Source organism: Kogia breviceps, chromosome 4 (assembly GCF_026419965.1).
Source record: "Kogia breviceps isolate mKogBre1 chromosome 4, mKogBre1 haplotype 1, whole genome shotgun sequence".
NCBI classification, from domain to species: domain Eukaryota; kingdom Metazoa; phylum Chordata; class Mammalia; order Artiodactyla; family Physeteridae; genus Kogia; species Kogia breviceps.
This window is the reverse complement of record NC_081313.1, coordinates 122,888,986-122,907,594: the sequence shown is the minus strand read 5'-3', so window position 1 is coordinate 122,907,594 and position 18,609 is coordinate 122,888,986. Positions and strand designations below refer to the sequence as shown.

Sequence of the window (18,609 nt, the reverse complement as noted above, 5' to 3'; positions counted from 1 at the left end):
ACACCAAGTATTAATTTGGATATTCACACTTAAAATACCTACTCTGGCTTAGAACAGAATTAAGGAATTTGATATGTGCAGGCTTAAGCACTGGGTACATAATTAATTTAAATGACATTTTAGTTCTGTAACAGACAAAACTAATCTAGGGTCGATAAATGGCAGAACTGGTTGCATTTGGAGGGGGAGTACAAAATGGCTACCAAGGGACCTGAACAAACTTTCTGGGGTGGTAGAGTTCTACAGAACTCTCAAGTTAATGATAAACACGTTTAAGTGTACTGATGTTACAACGTACTGTGAAATGCATCAAAACTAAAAATGGAGAGATCACATGTGATAATACAAATATAGTAAAATGTTAATTGTAGAACCTAGATGGTATTTGTTTCCTTGAAATTTTTCATAGCAAAATGTTGGGGGGAAATGACATTCTTAGATTTAACTTTTAAACAGATATGTTCCCAAAATGAGGTTAAGATCTTTTATTGTGAGAATTCCTATAAATCAAAGATGCCTTTTAATCTGGGAAATAAAATCTCACCTTGAGCTTCATAATTATACCATTCATGTGACAATATTAAGTACTAACAAACACTGTTAAAATAACCATATTGCTATTGACCAAATCTATGCATTAAATGTCTCTGAATCTTTAACAACTTTAATGAAATGTGTTTTATAAAGAATATTACTGGGCTTCCCTGGTGGCACAGTGGTTGAGAGTCCGCCTACCGATGCAGGGGACACGGCTTCGTGCCCCGGTCCGGGAAGATCCCACATGCCGCGGAGCGGCGGGGCCCGTGAGCCATGGCCGCTGAGCCTGTGCGTCCGGAGCCTGTGCTCCGCAACAGGAGAGGCCACAACAGTGAGAGGCCCGCGTACCGCAAAAAAAAAAAAAAAAAAGAATATTACTGCAGGAAAGCTATGTGATGGGTACATGGAATCATGTTAAACTATTTTTGCAACTTCTTGTGAGTTTGCAATAATTTTAAAAATTAAGATTAAAAAAACCCCAAATTGAAAAAGTATAACTTAAATAAACTGAATGGCAACCATTTTTTAAAATAATTTGCCAACTCTTAAAACATTATATGTCTTTGTACACATGTAAACTGACTGCCCAGAATTTTTTCAGTTACATTTAAAAAATTTAGTCTTATTTCTGTTTCTGCTAAACCAGCAACTGTTGTTTTTTTTTAAATGACCATTTTAAAACATTTCGTACTCTTAATTTTGGTGGATGTGGTAACAGCATATTGATCATTTTTTTTTTTAAGTCCTTATCATTGAAGAGATTCATACTGAAGTACATACTGGTGAAAATGCTATGACATCTGAAATTTACTTCAGCAAAAAAAAAGCAAAAAAATTGTGTGGGGGGGAAGGGGAGGAATAAATGAGGCAAAAACAGCTGAATACTGATAACCACTGAAGTTGGATGATGGTACATGGTATATTATTATTCTACATCTGTGTATATTCAAAAATTTCCATAGAGGGGAGAAGGAATGGGATGAAGGCAGTCAAAAGACACAAACTTCCAATTATAAGATAATTAAGTACTAGAGATGTAATGTACAATATGATAAATATAATTAATGATGCTGTATGTTATATATGAAAGTTGTTAATAGAGTAAATCCTAAGAGTTATCCCCAGAAGAAAAATAATTTTTTTCTATTTCTTTAATTTTGTACCTATAAGAGATGATGGATGGTCACTAAACTTATTGTGATAATCACTTCATGATGTATACAAGTCATATCATTATGCTGAATACCTTAAACTTATACGGTACTGTACGTCAATTATATATCAATAAAACTGGAAGAAAAAAAGAAAATTTCCATAATAAAATGTTTTAAAGATTATTTCAATATTCTCGCAGAGATTTTCTTTAAAGACGGAAATTCACTAAACTACTTGCATATTCATTTTTTTTCTGACCTCTTCAAAACACTGGCTTTCTTAAGATGCTATCAATTAGCAAGATTCTGACTCCAGGTCAATATAGATTAGGTCACTATTGATAAAATTTACACTTGGAAGTACTACAAACAATGCAATGTAACACTGGATAGAAAAAAAAGAAAAACATCTTAATTATGGGAATATATTCCAAATTCTATTAATAATTTATTTTTCAAAAACTTAAAATCCAGTGTCAAGTTAGGTAAAAGGGATGGATTCTTCTAAATATAATTCTCCACTAAAGAAATATTCAACATATACTTACTTGGTATGGGAAGCACAACAGAAGGCGGAGGCTGGCCATGTCCTTGAGGAACAGGGAGTCTCATACTGTGGCCAGGACCTGGGCCTGGGCCTGGGCCTGGACCTGGACCTGGGCCTGGGCCTGGGCCTGGCATTGGAGGCATTAACATTCCAGGAGGCGGTGGAGGAGGAAGCCCAGGAGGAGGCGGAGGGAAAGGAATCATGCTTGGCAGAGCAACTTCATCAACAACCAGGGGATCATTTCCATGATCAAACTGACAAAGGTCACCAAGTACACAAAATCCTCTTTCTGTAAGAATAAAAGATAAATCTTATATGATTTACTCAGAGTTCAGAAAACAAACAAGTCCCTGAAACACCCACCAATCTGATTTATGCAGTATTTTTTCTCCAAGGAGTCTAAAGCCTTCTTAGTGTTACTCTGTTAACCATTGCATATCCCTGAAGTAGGGCCAGGTGTACTCTCTACTTTTTATACTGTGAGACCACACTTTGTTGAGATAGCAAATAACTGGATCAAAAACAGGCTACCAACCACTATTAGATTAACCCATTTGCTATTAAGTTTTCATAATAAAAATTCAGATATTTTAAATAATTTAACAAAGGTGGGGAGGGATAAGGAACTTGAATTAGATGATCTACTTTCAACTATCTACTTTCATGCTATTATTCTAAAGCAACCATTCTTGCTATATCTAGGAATTGAAACTTTAAAGTATTCAATTAAGCATTATGTACCAGGTTATTCACTGCAGCATTGTTTGTAACAGCAAAATATTTGAAACACCTCAAAAGTGCCATCAAAAAGAAACAGGTTTAAACACATTTTTGTATATACAGAATACTAAGATGTGTAAAAAATACTGAGGAAGCTCTTTATATATTAAAACAGGATGACTTCCAGGAAATATTGCTAAGTGAAAAAAATATTATGCATAGTGTGAATGAAGTATGAATAGTATATAGTACACTAGCATTTATGTAAAAAAGTAAGTGGGGGAAATATATGATTTTGTTTATGTACACATGCAAAGACTGTTTGGAAAGAAACAAGAAATTAACAGCATTAAACTGTCCTTGGGAAAGAGATCTTTGTGGCTGAAAGACCAGGGTGAGAGTGATTTAATGCTTAAATCCTATGATTCTATTCCCTACTTAAAAATAAATAAAATGTAAAAATTTATTCATTCTACATTTAGAGAAAAAATGTTATGATGTCTGTCATTTGCTTCAAATTATACAGGCCAGGGAGAAGTGGTGGAAGTATACACAAAAACAAGACTACCCATGAGTTGACGTGAGATCATGGATACACTAGGGTTAATTATATTATTTTGTCAACTTCTGTAAATATTTTAATATTTCCATAATAAAAAATTAAAATAAATGCACACACACAGCCTGATCCATTCATTCAAATGGAAAGTTAGCAAGTTAAAATTGTAAGTAGGTTATACATGCTTATTAACAAATTCCCAGGGACAAATACCACACAAAAAAATTACAATTCCTAGTGTCTACCAAAGTTTGTGGTATACTTATAGTGTCTGAAGTAACAAGATCAACAAAAAACAAACTAAAGGGTAAAATTTAAACATTCTGTTAACAAGAGCCAAACTATTACACCCAACAAGTAAAGAAGCATATGCCAAGAGATTCTCCTCCTCATTCATCCCTTTTAATAAAATCCAGACTGTAATGAAAAGGTATGCACTACTAGCAACATTTACTTTACTAATACTTTTGGGTACAATATAGAAGAGAACTTTTACCATCATAATCTCTGCATCGCCTCTTTGGTGGAGGGTTTCGACCAAAAGAATTGGAAGAGCTATGATTATTATAGTAATTAGACCAACTCTCCGTTGTGTTTTCAGAGTGGTGCGCAGGTGCAATCACAGTAACAGTGCTGGGAATAGACTGTGCCCCAGAGGAATACTGCTCAGAAGAGTTCGGAGGTGGTGCAGACACAGACACATAGGAACTCTCCAAGTCATTCCTCTCACTCTTAAACTTTGATCTTTCCCTATGTTCTGCTTCAGAGACAAAATAAAAACAAGAAACAAATAAGATCAGACATCTATGTTCTTAAACGTTTATTTTCTCACAGAAAAAGAAAGATGAGAATACTGAAGTAAACTTACTGAACTGTCCATATTTCAAAGTGCTCTCATTATTAATATATCCTAAAACTAGGAACCATCAACAGTGTGACATATCTTGACCAGTAACTTGTATAAAATCATCTTTTATAACATCAACATCAATACAAAATGAAGAAAGACCTGCTTCTCTACTGATACTTAATAAGAATGCTATCCAAGAATTGACTTCCAAACTGCTATCCTGGGAGATCAGTGCTTGGGATCCCATTAATCTACTTAAATTTCTTTCTTTTTAATTTTAAATACTCTAAGCAACCTTAAAGCAAATCAATTATTTTCAGTCAGGGTTGGGGGTAGGGGAGCAGGCAACCCTCTTCCTCCAGTAACAGCTTTGTTGACTAAAGGACATTTGTTTCAATTATACAACATGACTTAAGTCTACTCACGTACTATGATACACTTATGGATAGCTTTTTTTTTTTTTTTTCGGTATGTGGGCTTCTCACTGTTGTGGCCTCTCCCATTGCGGAGCACAGGCTCCGGACGTGCAGGCTCAGCGGCCATGGCTCACGGGCCCAGCCGCTCCGCGGCATCTGGGATCCTCCCGGACCAGGGCACGAACCCGTGTCCCCTGCATCGGCAGGTGGACTCTCAACCACTGCGCCACCAGGGAAGCCCTGGATAGCTTCTTTTTAGTCAAACTCCTTTGACTCCAACCTGAGAATAGAGCCTTGTCTTTGTAACAAAAATCAAGTTTTTTGAGACAATTCCAGATTTTACATTGTTCAGACATATTAAAGGTACATTTACTTTTAAGGGACACTCTGGCACCCTTGTGATATAGGAAGATAAGCAACTATGGAGTTTTTGGGGAAGCCTCACGGACTCACCAACATTCCTATTGGGATCCCGGTCTTTGCTGCGCCCCCGGCTTCGACTCCGACTTCGACTCAGGCCTCGGCTCTTACTCCGGCTCTTACTCCTGCCTCTTCTCCAGTCATACTTCTCACGGTACAATTCAGTCCGCTCATAGTACCGGTCATAGTCTCTCCACTTGCCATCGTCTCTTTTTTTCTCACGTGTCCTATAATACACAGATATGAAAGCCATATGTATGCTATAGAAACCAAGTCTGAAAACAAATCAGTAGTATGAAATACCCTCCTTGATTCACCAAAATTCATAGCTTCTATACTTTTCCAGAAAGCCATAAAACCACCATATAATTCCTCTAATCCATTATATAAAAAGAAAAAAACATTCCCTTCAGTACACTGGGTGGGGAGAAATGAAAAAAAGAGGTGAATCCAAAGTATGGGGAGGGGTCAGAGGAAAAACATATTTAAAACTAGAAAAGACAAAAGGCTCAAAACAAAGTTTTCCTAAACAAAGACTAATTTTCTGATGGTAGGCTGATGATTCAACATATAAACTGCACTACTTGTAATAGAAAATGCTACAGATGATTTTAATACCGAGCACCCCTAAGAAAATGGAACATTTTATTAATATTCTCTAATGAGACTGCTCCCACCCCAGAGCTCTTGGGGAAAGCACATAATGAAGACTGTTTATAAAAGGAAGAGAAAGTATGACAAAGACAAAAAACAGAGGGAATGGAAGGAAAAACATTTTCTTTCTTTAATCAGCGTAGAGAGAGGAGTAGAGCATATGTTAAAAATCCCTTTAATGCCCTTCTAAGGTAACTGAAAAGTGAGCTATCAATGTCTTCCTAATTAAAAATAAACACAAACCTTCGTTCACTAGATTCTGAACGAGTCTTCTGGGGACTAGGGTATTTCTTTTTTCTGCCATCTCGTTCTTCCTCTGCTGGCTCCTGAAATACCTACATGAAAATATTCATTAGAAACAAGAAGAGTCCTTCTATAAATTATAAAACACATCCACCTGATAATCTTTCTGGCATACGAGAGGGCACAAATATACTGAAATACTGAAGTCAAATCACATCCCCAAAAGCTGGTCAACAGGGAGAAGTAAAAAGGATGCTGAAATTACTTTAACAGAAATATGTTAATTTTTAAATGCTAACTTAGGGTAGAGAATAGGAGGAAAACAGCAACTCATTCTTTAAACCAAAACAGTAAATATAGCAAATCTCTATTTCTAAGTATCATATAGTAAAATGGTGTATGTTTTCCTAATTACAAAATATATTCACATTTATTCATTTGAGGAGAACTTCAGACTTATTTCACAGAAAAGGTTTTGAGAACAAATGGTTAAGTTAACCACTGCTATAAAACTAAGTATTTCATGTGAATTACGGAAAAATGGTATTGGAATTACTGGAAATGTTAAGGCTTCTTTTAAAACTTAACACTCAAGATTGACCAGAAATAGAGAACTAGTGATTCTATTATAGTTTTTAAACAGAAGTTAATCTCAAAACAAATATATGGCCTTTATCAGAGAGAAATGAAATAAAGACATTTGGAAGAGGTAAACAAACGCCCATCTAATGGAGAAGCTCACTTAAAAATACACAAATAAGCAAGGGAATGAATGGAACAGAAGATAACAATTCAGTAAAAAACGCAGGCAACATAAAATGGCAGCCATAATATGGCAACCACATGGTGCTGACAAAAACTCTACAATTATTAGACTATATTTAAAACTCATTCTTTCTACCAATTTACAGGAAATACAGAAGATGCAATCAGCAAAATCCAGAGTCAAAACTCCGTAAGACAAATGACTGAGTTTCTTCAACAAAACAAAATTTAAGGAAAAAAAGAGGGTGAAGAAAGGAAGAAGAGAGGTAGATATATAGCTAAGTATGAAGGGGAAATTTAAAGATATAAAGAGACTTAAAAGACATCAACTTGGAGAACTTTTTCCTTCTTTTTGCTGTTCTGTATTTTATTATTATTATTATTATTTCTGCGTTACGCAGGCCTCTCACTGTTGTGGCCTCTCCTGTTGCGGAGCACAGGCTCCAGACACGCAGGCTCAGCGGCCATGGTTCACGGGCCCAGCTGCTCCGCGGAATGTGGGATCTTCCCAGACCAGGGCACGAACCCGTGTCCCCTGCAGCGGCAGGCGGACTCTCAACCACTGTGCCATCAGGGAAGCCCTGTTCTGTATTTTCTAAGGTTTTTTTGATGGACATGTATTAATTCACTCTGAATTTTTCTAATTTTAGGAAACTAGTTTTCGTATTTTTTTTTTTTAATTTTTAATTTTTTGACTGCGTTGGGTCTTTGTTGCTGCACGCAGGCTTTCTCTAGTTGTGGCATGTGGGAGCTACTCTTCGTTGTGGTACGCAGGCTTCTCATTGCGGCGGCTTCTCTTGTTGCGGAGCACAGGCTCTAGGCGCGCGGGCTTCAGTAGTTGTGGCGCACGGGCTTAGCTGCTCCGCAGCATGTGGGATCTTCCCAGACCAGGGATCGAACCTGTGTCCCCTGCATTGGCAGGCAGGGTCCTAACCACTGCGCCACAAGGGAAGTCCCAGAAACTAATTTTCTAAACTACTTTCTAATTAGTTTTTCTAATAGGAAAAACTATTCTTAAAAAGTTAAAGGAGGGCTTCCCTGGTGGCGCAGTGGTTGAGAATCCGCCTGCCGATGCAGGAGACACGGGTTCGTGCCCTGGTCCGGGAAGATCCCACATGCCGCGGAGCAACTAAGCCCGTGAGCCATGGCCGCTGGGCCTGTGCGTCGGGAGCCTGTGCTCCGCAACGGGAGAGGCCACAACAGTGAGAGGCCCGCATACCGCAAAAAAAAAAAAAAAAAAAAAAAAAAAAAAAAAAAAAAAAAAAAAAAAAAGTTAAAGGAGACAAGAGAAATAAAACCATAAAACGAAACAAAAACCTGTGCATGAACGTTCACAGCAGCATTATTTATGATAGGCAAAAAGTATTAGCACCATTTGCATATTAATCCAAATATCCATCAACTGATGACCGGATAAAGAAAATGTGATATATTCATAAAATGGGGTACTATTCATCCATGAAAAAAAAGAGAAGTACTGATAACGTGCTACAACCTGGAGGAACCTTGAAAGCATTATGCTAAGTGGAAGAAGCCAGTTATAAAAGACTACATACTGTATAATTCCATTTATATGAAATGTCCAGAATAAGCAAATCCATAGAGACTGAAAATAGATTAGCGATTGCCTGGGGTGGGGGCTAGGGAGGGAAGCACTTGGAAGGTGATGACAATGAGTATGGGGTTTCTTTTTTGGAGGATGAAAATGTTCTAAAATGGATTGTGGAGACGGATGCACAACTCTAAGTACAATAAAAATCATCACATTTGTAAATTTTAAATAGGTGACTTGTAAAGTTGGTGAATTACACCTCAATAAGTTGTTTAAAAAAAGTCAAAGGGCATACACAATATGGATGAATCTCATAAAATAATGAGCTAACAAGGAAGCTAGACAAAGTACTGTATGCCTTCTACATCCAGGAAGTGTCAAGTTTAGGTTACGGAAGCTAAACTAATCGTTCTAATGGATGATGGAAAACATAAAAAGATATCAAGAAATCCAAAGCAATATGGGTGAAGTCTTATTTAGCATCCTGCAGTACACTACCAAACATGATTTTAAATCTCAAGCATGGTATTTAAGTGGAGAATAAAGGAGTGCTCCCTTGTTATATAACTAAATAAAATGCTTGATTTGTACAGATAAAAAAAAAGTCTATGTGATTCTTGTAACATAAAATGAAAAAGCAGGAGTACATGGTATTCGAAATAAAAGTAGTAGTAACCCTGGGGAGAGGGAAGTGAGAGAGAATGAGGAAGAGGGAATTAAAAAAAAAAAAAAAAAGGCAGTTCAACAAACTTGATTTAGATCTTGATTCAAACAAATGGGAAAAAAATGGACATTTATGAACAAATAGATTTAAACACTAAGTATCTGATGATATTAAAGAGTTACTGTTATTTTTATACATGACAAGAATACTTGGGCTTCCCTGGTGGAGCAGTGGTTAAGAATCCACCTGTCAATGTAGGAGACACGGATTCAAGCCCTGGATCAGGAAGATCCCACATGCCACGGAGCAACTAAGGACTCGTGCACAACTACTGAGCCTGCACTCTACAGCCCAAGAGCCACAACTACTGAGCCCACATGCCACAACTACTGAGCCTGTGTATCACAACTACTGAAGCTTGCATGCCTAGAGCCCATGCTCCGCAACGAGAAGCCACTGCAGTGAGAAGCTTGCGCACTGCTACGAAGAGTAGCCCCCACTCAACACAACTATAGAAAGCCCGCGTGCAGCAACAAAGACCCAACTCAGCCAAAAAGAAATAAAATAAAAATAAATTAATTTAAAAAAAAAGAAAGAATATTAGGGGCTTTAAAAATATAACCTTTTAGAGATACCTGCTAAGTATTCACAGATAAAATAATATGATGTCAGGAATTTGTTTAAAAATAATTTAAGAGGATGGAAAGTGGTTGAAGGTACAGAAAAAGACTGCCCATGGATCTGTAATTATTGAAGATGAAATGAGGGCTTCATGGGGACTCATTATATCTTGCCTTCTTTCAAGCATTTTCATAATAAAAACTTTTTATATAAGTTAAACAAAAGTAATCTGTATTCTTTTCTATTTTAACTAAAATTTCCAGAACTTCCTGCAGTAAGGATATGTTTTTCCACAATTATTTAAAACTTTTACTCTGAAATGAGTTACACGGCACTAAACTGTCATATTTTTCTTGAACTAATATGAAGTATATGTAAAGACTTCATACTCCAAAACCTCTTACCTACTTTGAGCCTAGTATTCTAAGAATATGAAAAGTAAATTTCTTTATACAATCAGATTATGACCAGACATGCTAATTTTAAAAGTTTTTCTTCTATGTTGTCCACCTGACTTAAAATTCTTCTACCTCACATCTTCTTTTAGAAGTTTGATCATTACACACATATTTAAGAAGTTTTAATTATTTATTATCTTCGTCTATCAGGGCTATACAAGTCTGAAAGTCTCCATTCCACTGGACCATTTTAGATATAAAAGTATACTAAATAGGTATGTGGATGAGGCAGGATTGGCCCTGGGTTGATGAGCTGCTGGGGTGATGAATACTGGGAACTCATTAAACTATTCTGTGTCCTTTTGATGTGTACTGAAAAGTCTCTAAAACAGGGTTGTTTTTTTTGTAATTAAGTGAAATAAAGGTACTTTCAGAAAAACCAAACGGGAAAAACTGTGCCAGAGGCTCTCATATTTCCAGTCATAAATCTGTGCATTGGGTCTAAGAAAACTGCCTTCTAACGTTTCAGGTGATTGTGATATAGTGTGCAGATGATTGTGATATAGTGTGAATAAGGAATTATAATATCAAAGATCCACTATTTTCATGATTATTCTTTCGCATGTTCATGAACTCAGACAGACAGGGTAAAGGGTTTGATGACAGCTAATTATAACCACAGCAAATTCAGAAGTAATTTTCCAAATGCAGATAGAAGACACTGTGCTTCATAAATCATGGCAAATATATACCAAGTGTTTTTCCAGCCCCAGGATGAGTTGTGCCAATGATCCAAATTCTCTCACCTAGTTCCCTGTGTGACCAATAGTTTTATTGTAAAACTGATGGTACCATGTAGCTGGGGACCAAGGAAGAAAGTTAAAACAGCTAGTCCCCAGATTTGCCCCCGTGCTCAGAGCAACTGCATCAACTGAGCACAGACCAGAAAAAGAGATAATTAGCCAAAGGCAGTGCGCTACCTCAAATCCCCTTCCTTCAATGTTATCTAACAATTATTATAAACTATTATATTTACACACTATTCTACAAGCTATTATTTGTTAGTAATGACAATTAAGTTACGTATAAAAGCTTAGAAAATGGGGAAAACGCCAGACAGCATCATTTGGGGGTAGTTATACATATACAGAAGCTGAAACCCATTTTTCATAATTTTCAAAATTAGAATTTACTACAAAGATACAAAATGAAATAGTGCAACAATTTTTTTTTTTTTTGGCGGTACACGGGCCTCTCACTCTTGTGGCCTCTCCTGTTGTGGAGCACAGGCTCAGCGGCCATGGCTCACAGGTCCAGCCGCTCCGTGGCACGTAGGATCCTCCCGGACCGGGGCACGAACCCGTGTCCCCTGCATCGGCAGGTGGACTCTCAACCACTGCACCACCAGGGAAGCCCCAATTTGGTTTTTTTAAACTGTTCTTTCAAAACTCAAAATAATGCAATTTTCCTCATATTCAAATGAGCTGTCTTTCAAACAGACACTTCCAATCCACTGACCTTCAATGACTGTAAAAAAGGACATGTGCTGCAAAAATTTTAACTTATTATAAAAAGATTTTATGTATACCTTTAAGTTCCCTGACCATGAATTGAACCCGCACCCTCGGCAGTGAAAGTGTGGAGTCCTAACCACTGGAGAGCCAGGAATTCCCTAATCTATACCTTAAACCAAAAATTACACACTATCAAGTATGGAAGTAAAGTTTCTTCCTATTTCCATTACTTGAATAAACATACTGGGAGCCCCTTCTTTTTTTTTTTTTTAATTGATATATAGCTGATTTATAATGTTGTGTTAATTACTGCTGTATAGCAAAATGACTCAGTTATACATCTACATATATATATATATTCTCTTTTTTTTAATATTCTTTTCCATTATGGTTTATAATAGGATATTGAGTATAATTCCCTGTGCTATATGGTAGGGCCTTGTTGTTTATCCATTCTATATATAAAAGCGTACATCTGCTAACCCCAAACTCCCAATCCACCCCCCCCAGCCCCTTCCCCCTTTGCAACCACCAGTCTGTTCTCATGTCCATGATGCTGCTGCTATTTCATAGATAGGTTCATTTGTGCCATATTTTAGATTCCACATATAAGTGATATCATATGGTACTTGTCTCTCTTTCTGACTTACTTCACTTAGTGTGATAATCTCTAGCTGCATGCCCCTTCTATTTTAAAAAGACTTTATGAGACAACTAGAGAGCATGAGCCAAAAACAAAAAGTGACAGTAATCTCAAGTGATCTTTAAGTATAGCTACATTTTGTTTTCTTTTAATGTTGGATCAGTTCAATCAAGCTAGCATTTAAAACTGTATCAAAGAGACTTCCCTGGTGGTCCAGTGGATAAGCCTCTGCACTTCCACTGCAGAGGGCACGGGTCTGATCCCTGGTCAGGGAAACTAAGATCCCGCATGTTGCATAGTGTAGCCATAAAAAAAAAAAAAATGAGGATAAAAATGTATCAGAAATGACAACTAAATGCAACATGTGATCTTCAGAATGAATCCTGTACTGGAGAGAAAAAAAAAAACATGTTATAAAAAAGGGATACTGTTGGGTCGACTGACAAAACTGGAAAACAGACAGTAGATTAAAGTGTTTTATCAATGTTAAGGGACTTCCCTGGTGGTCCAGTGGCTAAGGCTCCATGCTCCCAATGCAGGGGGCCTGGGTTCAATCCCTGGTCAGGGAACTAGATCCTGGATGCCACAACTAAGAGTTCGCATGCCGCAACCAAAATATCCTGCAAGCCACAATGAAGATCCTGCATGCCACAACTAAGACCCAGTGCAGCCAAATAAATAAATAAATATTTTTTAAAAAGTGTTTTATTGACTTTAAAGTTACTGAAACTGATAACGGTACTAAAGCTATCTAAGAGAATATCCTTATTCTTATGAAATACACAGAGTATTTGAGGATCAAGGGTCATGATGTATCTGACTTACTCCCAAATGATTCAGAAAAAAATAGTTCTGGGTAAGGATATAAAAAGAGAGCAAACAGGGCAAATCTTCAATAGATGAATCCAGGTAGATGACAAACAGGTGTTCTGGGTACTATTCTTGTAATTTTTCTGTAAGTTTAAAATTATTCCCAAATAAAAAGTTTATTAAATAATTATAATAAAAACAAAAGTTGGGAAATACTTCTATATAATAACCAACATTAATGTGCCAGGCACTGGACTAGGGTGCAGGGTGGGGGGTGGTGTATAAATCTCATTTAATCCTCAATGAAGTAAGTACTACTATGATCATCATTTTGCTGATATGAAAATGAAACAAAGAATAACTTATTTTAAAGCCACTATTTTAATTCATACAGCCTAATTTTGGAGCCCATATTCTCGTCATGTAATACTAAATACTATGATATCTATATATAAAAAGAATTACAAATGAACTCTGTAAAATTTCCTCCTTGGTTCAAACAATTAGACTACCATCTAAATCATGTTTTTATACTTCAACACTGTAAAAACATTTATTTTCCTTTTCTTTCCTATGTTGAAAGTGAGGTTTATAATTCCATTAACTAAAAAAAACTATATGGTTAAAAAACAAGAAATGGTTTCTCTTCACATGAAAATGATGTAATGATTTCTCTTGAGGTTTCATTAATACTTTACTCTCAGTCAAGCCTATTTTTTTTTTAAATTTTATTATTTTTTTTGGCTGCGTTGGGTCTTTGTTGCTGCGCAGCCTTTCTCTACTTGCAGTGAGCAGGGGCTACTCTTCGTTGCGGTGCTTCTCATTGAGGTAGTCAAGCCTATTTTTAACCAAGTTTTCTTTTTCTAAAAGTCACTGGAAAAGATTTCCCTGAACTCCTCAATATTACTAAAATATTTTTTGTAACACTAAACAAGCTATCTGAAATTCTTCCAACTCCTCAAGTCCAAGGAACTAAGAAGCCCTGATAAAGAATCTGCACCATGCCCAAAACCCAGAAACTTCCATCAAGAGAGTTCTAAAGAGGCCAACTACCAGCTAAGAATGATACTGATAATAAGATCTATGAAGCGCCCACAAGCAAAAGAAAACTCTGCATTACCTCTTCCTTAACTTCTTCTTTTTCTTGGACTGGTGGTTTTGGCTCAGGCTTAACTGGTTCCAAAGGTGGAAGGTAGTTCTTAGTATAGAGACTTTCAAATAGTTTATCCACAAAACCTGAAGTCTCTAGGAGAAGAAATAATATGTAAGTGTTACACAAACACCAAAAGTTTGACAACACTATTGGCAAAGCTGAGGAAAGTGGGACATCTCTCATACACTGCTGGTGGAACTAAAAATGAGCCTAACCCTTATGGGGGAGAACCCCTCTTCTGGGTTTTAAAACCCTTTGAACATACCTGCACATGTACAGAATGATTTATATGCAAGATTGCTTGTTTGAGTACGTAAAAGATTGGATACAACCCAAATGTCCATGAATAAAAGACTATTTAATAAATTATATGACAACTGAACAGAACATAGAGTGGCTATAAAAAGAATGTGTACTGATAATATCAACTCTCAAAGATATGAGATTAAATATTTTATCTATTTATATTTGCATTAAAAAAAACCCTGAAAGGACATAAAAATGACAAAGTTGTGCAATGGAGGTGGGAAGGGAGCAGATGAGGTGAGAGAGACTTTTCATGGCATACCATTATATTGTTAGATTAAATGTACTGCCTACTCAAAAATTTAATTAAAAATATTTTTAACTCAGTTGAAAATTAACTTTGACATGAGAAGTGATATGAAAATAGCATTTTGTGTTTTACTTAAGGGATGCTCTATTTTGTAACTCTTCAGACTAACTGAATGGGGAGAAACAGATGAATTTATTACAAATTAAATGTCAAAATATTTATATTATGTTATTCAAACCAAAGTTAAATCACTTTCATTGGTCTTACCCCTCAGGAACAGCTAAAAAGCATATCAGAAGTACAACACAGACTCTGCTTACACTGCAACTATTACACATTTTACATAGCTATTTCTAAAATGTCAAATTAATTTTTCTTCAGAAAAGCATCTTTTCATAAACTTTTTTATGCTATTAATTTGTGCAGTAAGCATTTTCCATGACTATAAAATTGTGAGCTCTTGTTACACATAACTTTAAGACAAACTAATCAGACCATTCAAAAACCTTCATGATCAGAAGACCTTCTTCATATGCTTCTGTATGTCTAAAGCATTTTTTAAAACATGTACTATTTTTGTAATTTAAAAGACATATATCATGACTATCTTTAATTAAAACTAAGTAATATAAATTAATACATTTAGAAAAGAAAATACTCATCAGTACTGGAAGAATCCTGTATTAGATTTATTATGTATAAAAAGCCTTAAAAATGCCCAAAAAAATATGTAATCCTGTGTTTCAGATTTAGAAGCCATATTTACTATCTTTTCTTTCTCAGTAAATGTTTGAGTTAAAGGGTATCGTCTCATTACCAACAGCTAGATCAACTAGTAAGTATGAATTATCCACATTCCTATTTGTCCATTCAACAATATTTACTGAGTATCTTCTACATGCCAAGACTGTAGGTTCTGAGTCAGCAATCTCAACAAATGGAAAGACAAAGGGGAGGTGGGGAAAGAGATACACACAGATAAACAGGCAAGTAAACATATAACATGACAGGGAGTAACAAGTGCCATGAAAAAATAAATAAATAGAGCAAGGCTGGGAAGAGGAGAGAATGATTAGGGGCATGGGGTATACTATATTGTATACAGGATGCTCAGGGGAAACCACTCGAGATGACATTTGAGAAGAGACCAGAACCCATAAGAAACCATGTTTCAAGCAAGGGTAAACAGTGTTCAAAAGCCCTGAGCTGGGAACATGTCTGCCATGCTGAAAAAACAGCAAGGTGGTCAATGTGGCTAGAATAGAAAAAGTGAGGGGGAATGGTAGGAGATGAGGTCAGAGAAGCAGCAGAGAGGCCCCTAGTAAGCTCCGCAGACTACGGACAAGACTTTGATAAGATGATGAAGTTAAAGACACAAAGAGAAGAGGATCATGCCCATTTCTTCTTGGATATCAAGAAGCCCCAGCCAAGAAGAAGAAAAACAGATACCTTCATTGTCCTAATAAACAGTAAGAATAAGCAACTTCATTATCCTTAAATTGCTACCGCTCAACCATCAACCAGGCTCTACCACAAGCTGCAAGGGATTCATTCACCTAAAAAGCACTTGAGTTACCACTGCCTCAATATAGGAGAGAAGCAGAGAAAGAAAGGGAAAAAAAGTTTTGCCAAAATACACAATAAATAATTAAGCATGAATAGGTATATTCAAGTATTTAAAGGACCCTGACCAATTTCCTTCCTTTCAAGCTTTATCTTCAAGATTTTATCAGGAAGTTTTAAATTTAAAATCTTTACTTAAATACTTGGTTGAAGGCCTATAATAATTACCTTTTTGTAAAAATACGTCAAGTTGATCGGCACAAAAGGCTTTCAATTCTTTCTCAGGTTTGTCCTTCTTGACCAGTGCTACAACATAGTTGGCTAAGGCTGATGGGTCAGCATCACATCTAGTTAAACAAAGAGAAAACAAAAATTTTTAAACATTTTTTTTTCAAACACTGATGTCATTAATGAAGTCACCCCTATTTTAGAAAGCTTTAAGTCAAAAACTTTATTTTAAAAAGTGACTGCAAACAAAGGCGACTATTTTAACAAAAGAGCATATATATAGTACAAGTAAGTTCTTCTTTTTCTGCTTATTCTTTTTTTTTTCTGCTTATTCTTATAAAATAATGTCTCCTATTTTCAATGTTCTAATCATACTCAGAATTTTGGACCAAATCTACATTTATTTGCTCTCAGTGGTAACAGGGAAAAAGTGGCAATGGACCCTTAAGTTGCAGCTTGACTCCAGCCTGTAGAAGCACTATCAGTAGCCTCAGGAACTATTTGTTCCACATGATCAATGAGGGAGAAGCAGGGAAAGTGTGATGCGACAACTTTCCCCATTCCCTATAAACCCAAGCACCAACATCTAAAAATGGCAATCAATTTCCACTACTAATCTTCTCAGTGAGTATCTTAAGGATCTTTTTAAGATAAAAAGTGAGAACACAAGAAGGATGTCACCTTAAATTTTATTGGCAAACACTTCAGCAGCTATAAGCAAGAAAGAAAAGATCTGGGAGAACAGAAAGGTCAAGAGAAGTGGTGAAAGGGCAGCAGAGATAACCTTTGTCTATGTCACTTTTTTTTTTTTCCTAGTCAGTAGTAACCTGACTTTGACATTCAAAATTATCTCCTATGCCAGAGCGGCATGATCCTTGAGTGGCAATCTGCCAGACTTAACATTTTATATATATTACATGAAATAGAAAGTTTCGATGTTATAAAAAATATTTATACACACACATATATTTATATTCTATTTTCCCCATAAATGTACATTAAATAACATATTAAGTAACATAACAGTGGCTTCACAGCACTGTTGTGAAGGTAAAAAGAAAAAATTCAGAATGACAGTAAATAAAATCACTATGCAAGCAAAGTGATCATATCCCTATAATACACTATTCAAATCTAACTAATCTTCTATAATCCTTGGGCCTCTACCATCAATCAGAAAGTTAAAAAGTTTCAGTTCAAGGTGTCAATCACATTTCCAATAATTTTATGAGATTAGTAAATAAAAAACAAGCACCAGAACCCTTACTTCCTTTCTAGTGTAATGTATACTTTTTTTTTTTTTTTTGTGGTACATGGGCCTCTCACTGCTGTGGCCTCTCCCACTGCAGAGCACAGGCTCCGGACACGCAGGTCCAGCGGTCATGGCTCACGGGCCGAGCCGCTCTGCGGCATGTGGGATCTTCCCGGACCAGGGCACGAACCCATGTCCCCTGCATCGGCAGGTGGAATCTTAACCACTGCGCCACCAGGGAAGCCCTAATGTATACTTTTAAAATTAATAATTCCAATAAAATAGCAAACTTTTTTCATTGTCAATATTAACACTGTTTCAGGCAAGGCTGGTTCTTTAAATATCCATGCTCATTTATGCACCAAATTCTAAGAGAGCAAATTGCAATTTTGTCAATTTTACAAAACTCAAAACTGTTTAAAAAAATGATGGGCAAAGGTCAAAGTGCACTAGGAGTATAAGTATACAGATGATGAGCTACATATTAATTAAAAGAAAGCTAGAATTTTTAAGTAAAAATTATTACATTTTGGAGAATTATGAACAGATTACCTTAGTAAATCCAACTGCTAAAATTCTAAAATGGTTATATAGCATTTCCACCTTCAAAAAATGTTACCCATGCCATGCCCACCTTGGCACTTCCATAAACACCTTAAAATAGAGATGTGTAGATAGACTTCATTTCACTCCTGAGAACAGTAAGACGTTTGATCAGTATAGTTCTAATCAACATTCAAATGGAGGAGAGGAAAAAGAAATTACATCTCTACCTTTACTTAGAAAGTTC

General features: G+C 36.2%; 1 protein-coding gene across 2 annotated transcripts in view; it reads right to left on the bottom strand.

The window, feature by feature from the left end:
* The window catches only part of RBM27 (RNA binding motif protein 27), a 68,778-nt gene that overhangs the window by 40,761 nt on the left and 9,408 nt on the right, over window positions 1-18,609 (bottom strand). Inside the window, exons 2-7 of one of the 2 annotated variants that reach the window (XM_059062814.2) lie at window positions 16,568-16,686; window positions 14,188-14,312; window positions 6,101-6,192; window positions 5,237-5,430; window positions 4,014-4,274; window positions 2,240-2,527 (exon numbers count right to left, since the gene is read on the bottom strand). In XM_059062814.2, coding sequence (XP_058918797.1) covers window positions 2,240-2,527; window positions 4,014-4,274; window positions 5,237-5,430; window positions 6,101-6,192; window positions 14,188-14,312; window positions 16,568-16,686 — 1,079 coding nt within the window. Of the gene's footprint in view, window positions 1-2,239; window positions 2,528-4,013; window positions 4,278-5,236; window positions 5,431-6,100; window positions 6,193-14,187; window positions 14,313-16,567; window positions 16,687-18,609 lie in introns of both variants that reach the window. The other variant, XM_059062813.2, reaches the window with a different exon arrangement.